This window comes from Chlamydotis macqueenii, chromosome 14, assembly GCF_036417535.1.
Source record: "Chlamydotis macqueenii isolate bChlMac1 chromosome 14, bChlMac1.mat, whole genome shotgun sequence".
NCBI classification, from domain to species: domain Eukaryota; kingdom Metazoa; phylum Chordata; class Aves; order Otidiformes; family Otididae; genus Chlamydotis; species Chlamydotis macqueenii.
The window spans coordinates 2,470,840-2,489,202 of NC_141569.1; the positions used below are offsets into that span (position 1 = coordinate 2,470,840).

The following is an 18,363-nucleotide window of genomic DNA, read 5'->3' on the forward strand; positions in this document are numbered from 1 at the left end:
GAAGAGATCTCCAAGATCATCAAGTCCAAAAACATCCTTAAGCTGGAAAACAGGAGTGGAGAGACAGGAGCAGCCATGCTAGAGCTCCTTGCACCTGGAGGAGAGCAACAGGAGCAGGTATCACCCCACAGCCACCAAGGCTCTTCATGGTTGCCGTGTGCTTTCTTTCCCGAAGATACCCCAAGCCATCCCCAAGGATGTGACACGTGGGAAGAATCCCTCAGGCACAGGCACGGGGGTTTTCACACTTTTATTGTAAAGCTTTAGGAAGGGCTAATTACAATGGAGTTGGTCATCTGACAGCTCAGCAAACAAACAGAACAGGAGGGAACAGAAAGGGGATCACGACGGTGTCATGCTCACTGCTCTGAACAGAAAGAATTACAAGGGAATCAATTGTGCTCACAGCGCCCGGGGAAAACCAAGCCCAAGGCCCAAAGCCTTCCCCGCACAGGGAAATGCATCACACATTGAGAGCAATACAACCTTAGCAAGAGGCATCGCCTTAGACATAGGTCACCATCTGAAAAATAGTTGGGTACTTTACTCTGCCATAGGATTTCTCCTTTAGAAAAGCTACACCTGCATGTACATAAAACTGTACAAAAAACAAGGCATCACAAGCAAGGAAATGAAATCTCGTATAAATAGAACCAACACTGAAGAGCTACAAAGGGGTCGCTTAGATCCTTCCCACGCAGCCCGCCTGCTCCCTGGCTCCCACCTTTGGTTTTACCCCTGGCTTGTCCTAGTGCAGTGTGAGATACAGTGAACCCCTCCACAGGGGCATTGAACCCCCCTCCTCTTCCCTGTGCTTGTCTGGACTGGAGCCCGTGGGGAGCTTCCCCCATCCACACGCACAGAGGCTTTATCCTTCTGGCTTATAATTGTGCAAATGAGCGTCTTTCCGACAGCACCTCTCCTTCGCCCTCCCCCGGGACTGATCCTTAGTGACACTGTCCACTTCACCCCGGGACAAATCCCCAGCACCCGCTCTCCCAGGACCAGAGCCTGGAGCCTTCTCCTTCCCAGGGACCCATCCCCGTTGCACCCTACATGGCCTCCCGCCCCATGGCACCCTATTGAAGACCCAGTCCCACTGCCCCCTCTCTTCTTCCCCACAGACCCACCCTCGCCCCCCCGTGCTCCCCGTAGACACCCATCCCCTCTCCACCCCCCAGATCCCCATGTCCTCTCCCCACTGTGCTTCAAAGACCCAGCCCCACCATCCCCTGTGCACCCCCACGAGACCCGTTCCCCCCACTCTCCCTCCCCATGGCACGTATTCCCAGCACTCATCCCTCCCACCCCTTGGGGACCCCCTCTGCACTCACCCCCTGCCTTGCACCATGCTCGCTCTGAGAACATTGCCAGGTGCTCCAGGAGGGAAGACAACAACTCCAGTCACAGGGCTTCCAGCTTCAGGGTCCCTCTGGTGACCCTGAGCAGAAGCCCACCCGCAGGCGAGGGGCCAGGGGAAGCTGGTTTTGGACAAGCACCCCTCAGATGTGGCTACGTTGCTCTCCTGGGGGGTTCCCCAAGAGAGGCACTGGACACTGCCGCTGCCTGAGCCGAGGGGAGGCGTGAGCAGTCGAGTTGGCAGTGGAGTCAAAGATCCTGGCCAGCGCAGCCAAATTGCACATTCTGCCCAGTTTGGCCCTGAAACTACAGAGCTACAATAAAAACACGTTCGGGACCGTGACCTGCTCAGGCAGCCAGGCCAGGGGAAAGTGGGCCCTGCCGGGCAGCCACCGCGGGCAAGGGTAGAGCAGGGATGCCCGGATGGGCAGGCGGACGGACGGATATCCACCAGGAGCATCGCTCCCGCCTCGACGGACCCCGGCCGGATGGCGGGAAGCAGCAGCAGGAGGCCGGGAGGAGGGTCCTGCCTCCTCCGGGTAGCACCCCAAGGTGTTGGGGCTGCGAGTGATGCAGTGTGGCATGGTGCCGCCCTGGGAAGGCGAGGAGCAAGGCTGGGGCACGAGGGAGCGGGCGCGAGCAGGCGCCTTCTGCCACCCTTCCCTCGTAAGCCGGGTTAGGCTTGCACAGAGTCCCTTCAGGTCAACGGGAGCTGCACCGGGGAGCTGGCTGCATCTTGTCACTGCTGCCAAAGCAAAGGGAGAGGAGCTGCTCAGAGAGAGGGATGCTGGAGGAGTGGGGGAGGTTGGGCAGGCGGGCCCCTGGCGTGCTGCACCCCGACAGGCACTACAGCTATGGCAGGGCAGTCTCTGACCTGCAGCGGCTGGGGTGCCCCGTCCCTGCGCTGTCCCCGTGTCGGTCGAGCCCAGCAGAGATGTCCGCGAGCCCCGTGGTGATGGAGCATGTGGGTCAAAGATAAGCTGCGGGGGGAAACGTCCTGCAGTTACCACTGACCTCACTCCCGCCCTAAGGAAGATCCCAGAGATGAAGACAATCAATGCACGCGCCAGTACGGGAAGAACAACGGTGCAGCAGAGCCCCTCCCCGCATCCCGGCGGGGGAGGACCGGGAAGGGCTACCCAGGAACGAGGCGCAAGTTCCCCAGGCCCATCCTGCCAGGGGTGCACATTGAGCCCCCCAAACAGGCCTGTGACCCAGCTCCCGAGGGAGCAGAGAGGCTCAGGAAAGCGCCTAAGCATCCCTCTCTGGAGAGCCCTTTGAGGGGCAAGGGGGGTCCTGTCCCCGCTGTGTGTGTGGCATTGCCCTGGTTGGGTACCCTGCATGGGGGTCAAGGATGTCGGGGCAGCGAGGACCTGCTGGGGAGACCGGTCGACCTTTGACAATGGAAGAGAAAGCTGGATGATCCCGTGAGAGCGGCCCTGTGGCCTAAGGGCAGCGGGAGTCCAGCGGGCAGGGGCTTGGCGGCCCCCGGTGTGACCCTGAGACAAAGCTCCTCCTCACAAAGGCAATGGTGGCTTACAGGCGGGCGGGACGGAGGTCGAAGGCATGGCACAGCCGGCCTCATGGGCATCCCCTGCCCCGGAGGAGGCACAAGGCAATGGGCTGAGACGCCACAGCCGATGACGACCTCCCTGCCAGCAGAGTCGGACTGAGGGCTTCTCCGGACCCAGCCGGTCCCTTGACTGGGGGCTTCCCCATCCCTCCTCCACCCGCCGGGTGCAGGGCCACCGCCAGGGAACCCCCTCCCCAAAGCATACCCCGCCTATGGCACCGGGCAGTCCCTAGGGACCCTGCAGCTTGTGGGCACAGTGACAACGTTCAGAAAGAGATCCAGGCTGAAAAACAGCAAAGTCCCTACAGTCCGGCTAGGACGCTGCCCCTCTCCTCCAGCTCCCCAGCTTCTCTTTCAGGGACTGGTCACATCTCTATTTACAATATAGAACATGAGTGTGGGCCGGACGCTGCGCTCCCGCGGGCTCTTCCACGCAGCAAACCATTCAAAGCTGGAACTTGCTCCCTGTGGTTTGTTTCTGTTTTCCTTTTTTTTTTTCCCTTTTTTTTTAGTTTGGTTTTTTTTTTGTTTTTGTTTTTGTTTAAACGTCTTTTGTTTCAAGGACAATAAAAAGTTTCGATCAGGCAGGACTTGAATGTCATTCCTAAGTTTCGTATTTACAGGAGTCTACAGCAAAGAGACAGGCAGCTCGCTCCCCATGCTCGGGGACACCTCTCATCCTATGCCCCAGGAACTCTACCAGCTCTGCGTGGACCTTTGGTACGTAAGCCCTTCTCCCCAGCCATGCCCTCCGCACCAGGAGCCTGCCCAGCCCTCCCTGGCGATGCAGCAGTTCGGAGACACGCACCCGCAAGTGCTCAGAAATCGGGTTTAGGATGCCTTCATCCTTCCCGCCCACCCCTGGCCCCAGGAAAAAAAATGGATTAAAAAGGCGCTCCTCTCATCCCTGCCTTGCCCTGCCCTGCTGTCCGTCGAGGCCACCGCCTGGAGAACCAGCCGTGGGAGCGATAAAGCATTGAAGTTTAAAATGTTCCTCTTGACACTGGCCTCAGAAGCGCGCCTGCTCCCTGCCCCTCACGCCCAGCCTCACAGGTATATCTCCCTCTTGGTGGTCTGGGACGAGGGGGTGGTGGCTGGTTGGAAGTCCGAGGTCTGGGTGAGAGGAATTTCCTCCATGGGAGAGTCCTTGCAGGGCTCATGGCTACTATTGGAGAAGGCACTGTACGTGGGGAGCAGGCGGAGGTTGGCCATTTTGGTGCTGCGCTCTTCTGAGAGTCTGGGGCTGCCATTCCCAACTTGCTCTTGACTCCCTCTGTCTTGGTAAGGCACAAAAGTGGAGAGTTTGAGGGCATTCTTGGGCCTGCGGCTGGGGGAGGACTGGCCGGGCATCCAGCAGGTATCGGAGTGGCCAAACTCTGTGCATTCCCGGGTACAGGTCCCAGTCATGGCTACATCGGGCAGAGGCCGGAGATCTGTAGAGAAGCAAGCGAGAGCATCGTTACGCACACCTGGGTACCACTGGCGTGGGACATGAGGATGGAGCAAAGGGACGAGCAGCAGAGCCTGGACGTCTCCATCCTACCCACGTCCCCCGCAGTGGGAGCGGACAGCTGAACCCACGGCCACCCAGGGAGCGAAGGCAAAGCTGAGACAGGAACCCAAGGCTCCTGGCAGCCGATGGCTCCCATCCAAGCTCACAGCCTCAGCTTCCCCTGGACAAACATCCTCCTTGCAGCGGATGCGTACAGAGAAATGGGAGGCAGAGCACGGGGCAGAGCCCACCCTATTTGGAGATGAGCATTGCAAAGGAGGGGCTCCACAGCCTGGATTTGCACAGCAGGAGATAGACTGCCACCGGACTCACACCTCGCCCTGCTAGGCTCCAGGAACTACCTTGGTACAGCACCTTGGGGTGTCTCCGACAGCTTCACCGTTCAGAGACGGAACTGCCCTCAACACAATCAAGCTCTTCATTGCCCTGAGGTACAAACATATTTCCTGAACACCATCACACATCCAAGGTCACCTGAAAGCCTCTCCAGGCACCCATCAGCAGGAGCCCCAAGCCCAGACAGAAGTCCTCAGACATTGGCCGGTCTCCCGCAGAGCCTGAAATCCCTGAGTGCAGTGAAGCATGCATGGGCAAACCCATGTCTACTCCTAGAGAGGCTAGACATATCTGACACTTGTGAGTTCCTGCCTCAGGAGCACCCAATTCTCTCTGTGCACCAAACATGTCCTCCTGAGAGAGCCAGGTATCTGAGAGCATTAATAGTTCCCTGCTCTTGGTATAGCCAGGAAACTGACCACCAGCTATACCAGTTCACTGTCTAGCATCCTCACATATCAGCCATCCTCTACCCCAGACAGCACAAGGTCTTCTTGAGTCTTGGCCACATGTCCTTTACACATGCAGTATCTGTCACAAGTCTTCAGAGGCCAAAACTTAGTGTTTCCATGGAGAGGTGAGTGTCCCTTCAAGAGCCATCCCAGACACAAGCCATTCCTTGCCATCTACACACAGCATAGCCTCCTGCCACTGCCCGGGGCACATCGCTGCCCGCTACCACAAGCACTTGCTGGCAGATCAAGCCTGGTGCTGATGCTAGGATGAAGTCGGGGGCTGTTCATGACCTTGAGACAGCTCTGACTTGCAGACATCCCTTCTGGTTCACAGAAGTCCTCTCCATCTCTCCACCCAGGAGCTCCACTGCATTGTTGACACACAGACCGATGGAGGGAGGTGCTAAGGAGCTCTGGGGACCTGAGACATATGGTGTTCTCACCAGCTCAGGGCATGCCCCTCCCCACCAGATACACACTGGTATACATAATCCCATCCTCCTAAAAAAAAAAAAAGGACAGGCCTGCTGGCACTCCCTCAGCCCTGGGAAGAAGCAAACCAGAGCGATTCACACCATGCTAGGGACTCTGCCCTCATCAGCATGTCCGTTGTGCCACCAGTTCAGGACTCTCGGACACAGGCGTCCCCGAGCCACCCTGGCACAGCTTTCACATATCCCCTGGGATATGTGGAAGGTCTCTGCAGGAGAAGGCTCCATACAATGCCAAGAACTTATGACAAGGGTCATAAGTGAGAGCTACAGAGATGGGCGTGGAAGAAGGGGCAAAGTTAGCAGCAAACCAGTGCATGAGCATATCTTGCCCTAAAACAATCCCCAGTGACTGTATCCCAAATTCTCAGCTCCTCTGGGGGCTGAGGCACCCCAGTTTTTCCCCCTGGTTCCTGTGGAGGCTCTGGCACCCACACTGCTCCCCGTGCTGGGAGCCGCCTCCCGTGTCCCGTCCCCTGGCACACATGTAAGCTGTGATATCCTGGCAGAAGCCATACGGACATACCTCAGCGCAGACCCCCTTCACAGCCTGCTCCGCTCAGGGGACTCTAATGAGGAGCAGAAAAAGGACGAGAGGGTCACATCATTGCACAGCCCCCAGCCTCCACACCCACCCATAGGGTCCTCCTGGCCCCATCAGCCTCTGTCAGCCCTCCCCGTTGCATTGCACCGAGCCCCACAGCATCCCTCTGGTACCCACTGCCTTCAGGAGTCCCTTGGTCTCTCCTAGCCCTGCTCCAGCCTCCTTGAGGCTACTTGGCCACCACTGCTGATGTCTCATTATTTTCTCCAGCCTTATCCCAGCCTCCCTGGAGTTCAGTGGCCCTTGCAGGACTCACACGGGAACCTGAGGCAAAGCTCAAAGCCATCCAGCTCGCGGTACCCCGAGCCCCTATGTGCAGAGGCAGTGGGGCTGTGCATCATGCGGCGATGGGCACACACACACACGGATACAGCCCAGCAGGATGCACGCCGACATGCTCATGCACCACACTCAAATGAACTCCGGCGCAGGGGACAGCCATGCTCACGTTGCAGGGTGCAAAAGCAGGAGCCCAAGCATCACAGGGGACAAGATGCCCACACAGGCCAGTGTGAGAGCTTCACTTGCCAGTGCATGTCTTTGGGGTCATCCTCAGGGCTGGCCACAGACCTGCTGTCCTATTTCCTGAGCACGTGGAAAGTAGCCTCATTTCTTTCTCCTAGCTACAGATAGAAAGCAAGATACCAAACTAGAGGCAAAACAGCTTGGTTTTCATCTCTACTCTGTGCAAGCCAAAGCAGAGACTGGAGCCTGTGTCCTAGACGATCCACCAGGTCTTCCTCTCAGGACAACAGGATGGCTTGATGGCCAGCAGCTTGCTCAGTTTCGTGTCAATTGTCTTTCACTTCTGTTCAAGAGACATATCGCTGTCTCTCTCACATCTGCTTTCCTACCGGACAAATGGGATGGCTCAGCAGCATTTCCACTTCCAGAAATGCCTCGGTGCTGTGCGCTCCCAGGGTGGGGAGTGGATGAGTGCCATCACTTCTTGCTCTGACAGAAGATGCTTTGCTGAGTCTACGGAGGGTACTGGCAGGACCAAAAAAAACTACCTCTCCAGTGAACAAAGATATGGTGATTTCCTTGCGCCAATGGCAGCTTAGAAATCGCAGGATCAAGCAGGAACGCTGTGTTCAGGGCCTTTTATTCTGGTTTTCCCATTGCCTGTTGCTGGCACTAAAGCCTTTTTCCAGCGTTGTCCCTTTGCTTGCAGTGAGACGCTGGCACTGGGGCTCTGCCGCTAAAGGAGTGCATTATGTGCCGTGAGCACAACCCGCTCCACTGTAAGAGCCCGGGAACGGAGCAGGGTGTAATTCCTGAATAGCTCTGATTTAGAGCAAACACGACCCTATGGCCTAATTCTCAGCACATGCCGGTGGTTCAGAGGCTTCAATGTGCCACCGCAGACAGGCAGAAATCTTTCTTAGGGGGTAAAAAATGGTGGAAATTTTGCCCACAGAGTGCCGATTCTGGATGCTCTGTGGGATAATGAGGAGGCAGAGCCCAAACCTCAGCTGGGGGTCGAGGTGCTCACTTCACCTTATGAAGCATACTCGGATCCCTTCTCCACCCCAGGAATGCAGTTTTGTGGCTCTAAACCCTTGAAATCTGACGAAGTTCCCAGGTGATGAAAAGGATGGCCATACCCTCTCTCCAGCACCTCATTCCTCCACGGCATCCTGGCCATGCAAAGTAAAAGCTGTGCCTGTGCAGCTGCCATGTTTTCCTGAGCTTTGCCTCTCGCTGGGCTCCTTTGGAGGGCTGGCTTCCATGCCAGAAGGGTTGTGTGGCTATTTGGGCATTCACAGTCCTCACAGTCTTCTGTCTCCCCACTTTCTATAGCTTTGCATTTCTCTGGCATCCTCTTGTTAGCTGCCTCGGGGCTGCTCTGCCTCAGCACATTGCAGAGGAAGGAATCCGGGGCAGTAAAAGTTGCATCCCTTTGAACTTTTCAGATGAAAAGGGGGCACGGTTGGGGCTTTACACCGAGATGCATTCAGAGATGCACCCTGGGCCCGTGTTCTGGCTGGAGGAGGGGGGAGCTCTCTCCAGTTGCGGCTCTGCTCTGGATGCTGGCGTGGCTGTTCTCCTCTGCTGACACCCAGGGCACCTCTGCTCTTTGCGAAGGAGACTGTGCCAGGCTGTCTCCTCTGGGAAGAGGCACATATTGGTGCCGCTGCTAATTATTTCTCCCTCTCTATCCCCATGCAGGGCAGGAACACATCCTGTTGCAGCCACTCGCAAGGGCTCCTCTAACGGCATTATTGCTCTTAGTGAGGGATTTCTACAGCACACTCGAGTACTGTTAGACAGGAGATAAAAGCAAGCAGCCTCATTCAGCAGGCACTTCCATCTCCTGCAGCAGACGTGCAGAGGTTCACTCGCCCACCGCAAGCCAGGTAGCTTCAAGCACGGGCTGAGAGCCAGCCTCAACCACTTGTTTGTTTGTTGTTTGGGGTTTTTTTTTGCCACCATCTGCAACATCTGCAGTCTGGTTTGGTTCTCTCTGTCTTCCATTCGCATCAGACATCAGCACCGTCTGCGCGGTGTGCAGCGCCGGGTGAGCGGGGATGATGTAGCACGGGAGGCCAGATCTGGTGGGTGAGGGGATGTAGTGGAGCGGCTCTGGGAGGGAAGACAGGAACTGTGGCGATGTGACAGAGCAGAGCAGGGCAGAGGATGCAGAGAAGCCCGGAAGGGAGAAGGAGGGAAGCGCAGCATGCCAGGAGGGAATAGAGAACTTCAGTGGTGCAGAGAAAGGGGGAATATGACAGTTTGGGGAGAGAAGCTCGGAGGCAAAGCAGGATTGTCTCTCGAAGCATTAGATCAGAAAGACTCATTTTCCCTACTTGGTGGCACGGAAAATATCGGCCACTAATTTCAACCAGCTACCCCTGTTCCGAGCCCAAAACCACTGTATCTCTTCCAGCCCCAGTCAGGATGGAGCATGGCCCATGCTGCAAACTGCAGGCTGGGGTGCAAGGTATTTCTTTCAACATGTCTGTCTTTCAGCCAGGGAAGGATGCAGTGTTTCCAGTATGGGCAGCTTTACGCCCTCTGTTGCCCTGATGTGGACACCTGGAAAGACCCCTTCTCCCACACCGAGCCCCCAGGGCTCTGCAGATCGCTCCTGGGACATCCCTCACGGCGATGACCTCCCATGACATCATATCCCAGCAGCACCGTCCTCCCTGCCTGCCCCTACAGCATCTGTGCAATGGGAACAGCCTCCCCAGTACCACTCTTTCCAATGACTCCCTTCCTACAGCGCAGCTCCTGAGAGCAGGCACCATTCCCCTACTCCACTGTGGCTTACTGGTGCCATTCTCCTGCACTGCACCATCGCTCCCTCCAGGTACCAGTTCCCGGAGTGCTCCCATCTACAGGTATCATTGCCGACAGCGCTGTTCCCTACAGGCGCCATTCCCCTACCGCGGTACTGCTGACAGGTACCATCCTCCCGCGCCACCGTTCTCTATAGGTACCACTCCCCTACAGTGCGACTACCTACAGGTACTGTTCCCCTACAGCGCTGTTCCCTACAGGTACTGGCCCCCACGGCGTGGTTACCAAAGGTACCACTCTCCCGCCGCGTTGCTCTCTACAGGTGCCGTTCCCCCCGCAGCGCCGTTCCTGGGAAGCACCATTCCCCCACGGCGCTGCTGCCGTCAGGTACTGGTCCCCTACAGTGCCACGTCCTCCAGGTGCCATGTTCTGTGCTGCTGCTCCCTCCAGCTATTGCCTCCCCTCCTGCTGCTGTCTTCCCTCCAGGCACTGCTGCTCTAATGGTGCCATTTCCTCCAGGTACCATGTTTTACAGCGCTGTTCCCTCCAGATACCACTCCCCCGCGGTGCTGCTTCCTCCAGGCACCATTGCTTCTGGTCTATTCCCTCTTCACTACACCCTAACAGTACAGCTGTTTGGATACTGTGCCCCAACATCCCATTTTCTCATACCAGCAGCCCCATCGCTATGCTATGCTATCCTATGCTATGCTATTCTTCACGTTTTTTCATCCCAGCACTGCTGGAATGAGTGCCTTGCACTATCCACCCCTTGTCTTAGCCCTTGCTGTGTCCTTCTCCCGAAGCAACACACCCAACCCAGTAGCCTGGAGCAGTCCCCCCACATTCGCAGCAAGAGATGCTCGGCAGCCCATCCTCACCTGGCCATCTCAGCTCCTTCTCAACACATCTTTCCCTTGTGAGGGCTTTTGGGAGAGAGGAGCTGTGCTGTGGGTAGCTGTGGAGCCGTGATCTCCTTTGCAAAGCCCAGACCTCAAATGAGGTGAGCACGGCCAGTCACAGGGGACCAGAACATCAAGCTCGCCTTCTGCAGCTCTTTGATCCATCTCCTTCCTGGCCCCTGATTCCCACATCGCATGTGGATGTGACCAGAGCCCTCTACCTCCAGAGCAGCACAAGCACAACACCCATTTCACTTTCCAGGCCTTGGGGAAGGCTGCTGGACTGCTGCCCATTTCCATAGCAATGCTCCAGAGATCAATGGGTACAGAAACATCGGAAGCTGAAAGCACGAGCGGAGAACTCCCCGCAGTCCACGTCAATCCCTATTTTCCCTAGACTGAGCTAACATCATCCCTGCAACACCCAGGCAGACGGTTTGCAGGACCATTCCTAGCACTACAACACCCAAACAGACGGCTTCAGGGACCAATTCTAGCACTACAACACCCAGACAGATGGCTTTCCAAACTTAACACCGTCACTACAGCATGCAGACAGATGGCTTCTGGTATCGGAGACCGACCCGACACTGCCCGTAAAGGTGGTGACTGCGGTTCAATGCCACACCTACAGCTCTCAGGGCAATAAAGAGCAACACCCAATCTTACAATAAATACTGAGAAAGATCCTGAGACTGATGCCAGCACACAGATAGGTTTCTCCTAGGCACTAAAGTCAAGAGATATAACGTGCACAACCATCTCCCCCAGCCCCTACAGCACCGAGCGTCTCTCCCCTCGTGCTAAACAATAGGATCTAAACACCAGCACAGACAGCTTGCTCCAAAGCTAATGGCCTGTCAGCCCCCGGATGCACGCGTGGCTCAAACCGTGGCCCCTGGAGTATATTACAACAGCACACACTGACTGCAGTACCGAAGAAAATGACTTCCCAGATCCCGCCAAGGGTATCACAGCAGAACCGGCACGTAATTAATGTGGACAGATGCACCCACCAGCCTCAGCCTCACCAGTACAGGTAGCACAGTGCTAAAACACTTTGTCGGCAGTGAGGGCCTGGGAGCCCAGGCTCCCAGAGGACATGTTCTTCCCTTGCTCATCGTAGCTGGAGCTTGAGGGACCACCTCCCCTGTGCCACCACTGCAGGCGGCTGTGTGACAGTGGCAGGCTGGCTGGGAAGTGCAGGCATCCCACGGCCACACCGCCACAGCAATGGGAGGTGATCAGTATCCTGTGCCGGTGGCAGGAGCACCCAGATGGATGGCTCTGGACACTGACTGTCTTCCTGCAGGGACCAGGCAGGGTTCGCAGGGCTCAGCAACAGGCTACGGCACTCGCTGGACACCGAAAGCACCATCTGCCCCCTGACTTCACTGCAATCCCCGTGATATCCCGTGAAAGAAATTCTAAATGGTGCCACTTATATGATCTCCTACCCTGGCACAGTGGGGCTTCAACCTTTGCTGGACTATAAAAAGCAGAATTATTACATTAAATTACTGAATAATTACGTTAAGAGCTACCTTAATAGGATTACAGGGTTCAAAGGTTAGGAAATGCCAAAATTAGGATTGTCCATGCAGTCTTAAGTCGCTTCGTGAAAGTCTGCTTTGTGATGCAGACCAGAATTATGCTCTGGTGGAAAATATTTTCCCCAGGGTCCTTTGTGTCTCCAGGGGAGAGGACAGAACCACCCGGGAGATGTACCAGGCTTTTTGGGTGGAAGAGGCTTTGCCAGTGAGACTCTATCCTACAGGGTGCACAGAAATTGGAGAAGGTACAATGAAAGGGTCAAGAGATCACAGAAAATTACATCTCCAAAGCACGGGGCTGGAGGTTGGGGGGGATTCCTTTACTATTGAGGAAAAACAGTAATTTCCTCTCCTACCTCCTTTTGGAAGGGAAATATCTGGACAGATTTCACTGCCACTTTTCAAAATATTTGTATGAAAGATTGTGTCCTTGCAGTTGAAGTTTGCCAAAACTTCAAGCAACTGAAAACAAAGTCTGGTAAGGAGGATTACTGGGCAATCCTCTTCACATTGCATAAAACAGAGCAATGAGTCTTGCTTTAAAATGAAATCCTGGTTCCTGCAATATCCAGATGCTGTCCTCTGGCCAACGGAGAACTTCTCATGACACCTACAGACCACAGACATTCAGCAAACAACCACCAGAAAGGCTGAGGAGTCACGCAATAACCAAACCAAAGCATGCAACAACCAAACCATGTAACAACCAAACCATCTTCCCAGTCTTACTGTTTGCTCCTGCAATACCCAGCCCAGGTGAGTAACAACTCCTGCGGTACCTTTAGGAGCACACGGTCGTCTTGACAAGAAGTTGTGGGCAGCAGAGCAGCCTCCCTTCTTCCCTCCCTGCCCAAGGAGGAGGGGCAGGTCAGAGCACAGGGCTTTTCTGGCTTTTGAGTCCTCTCTAATGATGGTTATGTAAATACCAAGAGCAACACCACCTGCTATCCCCAGAGGCTGTCAGCTCATGCATGCCTTGTATGCGCATTCCTGCTACCCAAATACCTACACAATTGCTCCTTCCACATTCCCACCTTGACTCAGCCGAGGTCTCCCCCGGTATGTGTCTTCCCAGACCCTCCTGGTGGGGGTCGCAGCCTGGGTCTGTGGGGCTGACCTGTCCCCTTGTCCACCCAGGGGCTCTCCAGGGACACATGGATGCATTGCCCAGAGCCTCCTGGCATGGCTTGGGTACCCATGTGCTGCCAGCCCATGGGACAAGGGGTCACCAGAAGGGGCAAGTGTACCAGGGCCAGGAGCAGTGTCACCCATGTCAGTGAGAGCTCCAGCTACTCGCTGACCCAGCTACAGGGTGCGGACAGCTGAGGTGCCCTTCCCCAGCCGTCCGGAGCAATGCACACTCCAATTGGGATCTGCTCCACGCAGGAGAAGGGCAGGAGAGCTGAGGCTACGTCCCCTGTGGAACCACATACCGAGGAGCTCCTGGTCCATAACCATTATGGGTTGCTGACATACACTGGTCCTCTTACCCTGTCTCCCTCCTCCCCTCTCAGAGCATCACTGGGGCACATCATGGCTTCCGGAGGGGACTAGAGACCTGTCCCAGAGCTTCTGCAGGGCCATCGTGCCCTGCGCTCCTGCCACCGCTCCAGAGGCTGGGGTCTCTCACCCACTTGCACTGCAAGCCTTGGCGCAGCTGCGGGGACAAGCACAGCAACCCAGATGCCCCAGGCCACCCCACAGCTGCCAGGCACAGGATGCTTAAAGCAGAAAATGTTCTTACAGAAGGAACCTGAGTGGCTAATCCTTGAGCTTTACCTTTACCTGGGCCTGTGAAAGGCAGGGGTCTAATCCCCTCTGACCCAGACCCTCTGCTCAGGTGTGGGGCTCAGGGGGGACAACACTGTGGGGTCTCCACCAGCCCACGTCCCTCACACCCCTCCAGGTGACCTGCAGCACCCCATCCCCGGGGCTGGCCTCAGCACCCTCCGTCTGCCACAGCCCACCACTCCAGCCAGCCTCCCTCCATGGGTTAATCTTCCTCTCTGGAGGTTCTCAAAGCTAATTAGAAAGAGCCTGGGCAAGTGTGGTGGCAGACACCGCTGCACTTATCTCCCCACTTCCGGGGCTCTGCCCTTATCATTTAATTAAAGCTGGAGTCCTGCTTCCCTTCCTGGCAGTGGCTAATCAGGGAGGGCACTGGAGCTTGAGGCAGTCTCTGCCAGTTTGCCTGGAAAGAAGCGGGAGAAGGGCAGGGAACATGCCCCAGGAAGGACAATAAAAGGGAGAAGAAGATAAAGAAAGCATCCCTTTGCGCTGGCAGCCCCGGGACCAGGAGAGCAGCGAGGGACCCAGCCCCAGCCAGTGTGGGGGGATGCAGGGTCTGATGGACCTCTGCCACGTCAGCCTGGGAGCAAGCCAAGAAAGTTGCCCCCCGCCAGGCAGGCTGGCAGGCCCTACAGGCTAGCTCCATCTCCCAGCAGGAAAAGGACCCCGCACCCCCCCACTGCACCCCAAAGCAGCAATCCTGGCAAGACCCACACATACACGCCCTGACACCAGAGCCCACGTGTGCCACGTGCCCCGGCGGCAGAGCAAGCCACACTCAGTCCTCCCACAGGCAAGGAACAGCCCATGCCACGCGGTACCCAGCACTCCAGAGAAAACTAGGGAAGGAGGGATGCTGTCGAGCGAGAGGAGGGATGCCCGTCCAGCAACAGCATCTGCCGCCAGCTTCTGCACCGAGTCCCTGAGAGAGGGCAGGGATACACAAGCCCTGAGAAACGCTGCTGTTCGAAGGCCACACAGCGGTGTGTGGGCACAGCGACACAGGGACGCGTGCTGGCACGCATTCAAGGAGACACTCAGCCATTTTGGGGCAATCTCCAACCGATGCTGACAGCTTCCGTGCCAAATTCCACACCTCTGTTCCACAGCACGATTACGCTAATGGGTCTTGAAAAGAAATTCTTGTAACCAGTTTGTTAGCAGGGCTGAGATAGCATGTCTTGTTCTCAAAAACCAGCTGGAACACCTCTGCTAAAACTTAAGAAAAAAAGAAATCAACCTGAGGGAAACCCAGCTCGGAAAATTTAAGCTTTAGTGTTGGAAATCTGCTGAAGTGATAAGCAATCGAAAACAAGTCTGTACAACACAAAATGTCAAGCAGCCCGAGGCTGCGCAGTCTATATAATGATCCTCATTGCAGGTTCCAAGAGCTGCTCTGACGGCGCAGGCGGGCTGGGAGATGTACGTGTGCGCTCGGCATGCTCCGAGCGGGAGGAACAGAGCCACGGTTTCAGCCTTACACCAACGCTGTACGGTCCTTCCGCTGCTCCTGGAAAGGGTGGTCCTCTCCCAGCATTGCTCACCTGCTACTTCCTCAATCCTCATCCTGTCCTAATCACATCAGCAAGAATTAAATCATGATTTCTTTTTTTTCTTTTTTTAATTAATTTTCAGCAAGACCAGTTTTCTCACCTCACCTACAGGCTATGTGGGACCAGAGCAAGCAGGTACCACATGCACAATGCATTGCAAGGTGCGCCAGTTCACGTGCACAAGGACGTAGGAAAACCAATCTGGTCTTAGGAGCACTCTCCGCGTTTGCTCCTCGGTGGCTGCCTTTCATTGTACGCTTGTATTAAAGCTCTTGTGTCAAGGAGAAAAGAACCGGCATACACGTGTCTGCCTTTGAACAGAACCATTGTTAAGCTCCATCAACAATTTAATAATCTTCCACTAGCAGGACAATGAGTCAGGGGAAATTATTCTTGCAGGGGGGGCCGGTAGCCACACAGCAAAGTGCTGCTCGAGGCCTTTGAAGTCATCTAGGTGTTTGACTGAGAAAAGAAATCCCAGCTTTATGAAAAGGGCTTGCCTCGACAAGGGGGTCTGGAGACAAAGAAAACCAAGACCACTCGGAGAGAAGCAGGGCAGGGGAGAAGGAAGAGAGTCAAGCCAAACCCCAAGGAAACAGGGAGAGGAAACGAGAGTATGGATTTGCATGCATACGCTTTGTTTTCTTTCCACGGATCTTTCCTGGGCTGCTTAAGAGTGGAGTGAGCGCGTTCACTTGTCATTTCAGCTTTTTTACAGGCTGTTCTGACTGTCGAAACGCGCTGGTTGCCTGAGCCATAATGCAGATGCTGAGGAGGAAGAGGCCAGACCTTTGCCAGAATTTGGGATGGATATTTGAAGGATCAGGGGATGGGCACTAAATCCGGGGCTGATGCTCATGGGCTGCCCTGAGGAAGAAAAATCTGTCTGTTGATGGAGGATGCAGACATAGACCCGGATACCACACCCAGCCACAGAGAACCAAACACATGTGAAATCCAGCACACGGCACTTTTGTGAGCATTAGATCAGGGATACGGTCATGAAAATTCAGATGAATGATCTCACGCCCAATGAGGGTGTCTGGCTTCAGGTCGCTCGAGGATCAAGAGCAGCCCACGCAGCAGAGCCCAAACCTCTGAACTACCCAGCCCATTGCTCTGCGGCAGAGACACAAGCCACAACCCCAGCTGAAAACACACGTTATTGACGCCTCCAACACCCACAGACTTGCAGGCTGAAAACCTTCAGTGGAAGCTAAACAGGGAGAGATTCTGCAGCTGGCATGTGGCACAAGCAGCATATGCACTGGTCAAATCCTCCCATGGTGCAGCCAAAATATGAGCCAAACAATCAGCCCAGGTGGCTGCCATTTCTGAATCGAATCTTGCTGGAGTGATTTCCCACTGAGGCATTGAAAGGATTCGCAGCGCTGATGGCCACAGCCAGGGAGAAGTCACCCCCTCGTGTGAAATTAGGAGGTACCCACGCCAATACAGCTTGGGAAAGGTGCACCTCTCGGCAAACAGGAGGATGTCAGCGTGATGATGCAGGTGTAGGAACGGGGCAGAGTGGCTATGGTTTGTTTGGGAGACCCAGGAAAAAAAAAAAAGATTCTGATGAATACTGCTCTACCCTGTGTTTGTTATTAGGATGGCAGGAAGGCGCTCTTTTGGGAGAGCGGGAAAAAGAAGGATAATCGCTTCCGATAGGGAGTATCAACCTCCAGCTACCCCTGGGTGCTGCAGTTTACAGACTGCTGGAGGTTAGACGCAATAAAGTTTGCACCACTCCAGGGAGATCTGCCAGAGGCAGTCCTAAAGGCACAGAATGAATAAAACGCGCTTTAAAGAACGAGTGAGGATTAAACCTGGCTGCCTAACATCCCGGCAGGACAACGGGGATGCCTCATCGCCCTGCATTAGAGGCAGATTGGCAAAAGGGATTTGCCAGCTCTGTCACCCCCAAAGCGCAGCACAAGGGAACAGCAGGATGATTACGAGAAGATTTTGATTTCACGGTCCAGCAGAGATGTACGAAAACTTCCAGAATCAGTCCAAGGGCATAGTTTTTACAGATTATTTTTGAAAAGGGAGAAGATGGTAATAGCAGGTCTGCTCCTTATGCACGGGCCGTAGCAATAGTAAATAAGTGTGTGGCATTGAGCAACGCAGTGGCGTAACTGTGTGAGAGAGCAGCCCAGAACCGGACAGGTAGAGAGCCCAAAAGGATCTGTGATTTGAGAGGTCCAGGACCAGCAGTTGACCCTTCAAAAGAAGCTGTTAATTGACATTAAAGAGGTTTATGTCTCAAGGGACCATGAGGGAAAACAACGCAAGTCCCACGTCTCACGATGTGGGTTAGCAGTGCTCGGAGAACGGAAAACAAAATGCGTGTGGGCAGCAGGGTTTACCTGCAGTGGGGATCTGCCTGGGCACAGGAAGGATTTGGGATCTCGCTGCTAAGGGAAACTGATAGAGTAAACAATAATGTCGGAGCAGCATTGTTTTCAGGAAAAGCAAGATATTTGCCTTCTTTCACTGTTTTATCTGCATCTCTGTGGGTGCCCCTTCCTGTGTGGCTAATAAGCAGCAAGATGCTAGACACAGAATACACAATTTCTTTGGCTTTTATTCATTTTCTTTTTAGATACAATAAGTCTTGCTTTTGTCAAGATCCCTGTTGTCTGGGTAATTTCATCTAGAGATCCTCAAGGAACAGAGATCTCCATATCACTCAAAGTTTAATATCTTGGGTTTAGCTGGCATATTTTCAAGCAATAACTTATACAGTTGAAGAAGGGGAAAAAAAGATTACTTATGTCTAATTGGCATTATACTAATTACCAGCAAAATACATCAGGCAAATATCACATCTACTCACTCTCTGTCATTCTACATTCCCTTCTCCATCTTCTCTTTCCACACCAGCTATCAAACAACACAACATGCTGTTCTGACACACCCCTGAACAAAGATCATCTCCTAGCCTTCTCCTCCTTTCTCTCACTGCCTCCTTCTTTTTTCACTTC

At 54.8% G+C, this 18,363-nt stretch overlaps 1 protein-coding gene across 2 annotated transcripts in view; it reads right to left on the reverse strand.

Moving 5' to 3' along the window:
- Positions 1 to 3,523: 3,523 nt before the first annotated feature.
- PCDH1 (protocadherin 1) overlaps positions 3,524 to 18,363 on the reverse strand; it is a 50,367-nt gene continuing 35,527 nt past the window's right edge. The window contains exons 5-6 of one of the 2 annotated variants that reach the window (XM_086759055.1): positions 6,254 to 6,296; positions 4,234 to 4,365 (exon numbers count right to left, since the gene is read on the reverse strand). In XM_086759055.1, coding sequence (XP_086615181.1) covers positions 6,271 to 6,296 — 26 coding nt within the window. In that variant the 3' untranslated portion in view covers positions 4,234 to 4,365; positions 6,254 to 6,270. Of the gene's footprint in view, positions 4,366 to 6,253; positions 6,297 to 18,363 lie in introns of both variants that reach the window. The other variant, XM_086759054.1, reaches the window with a different exon arrangement.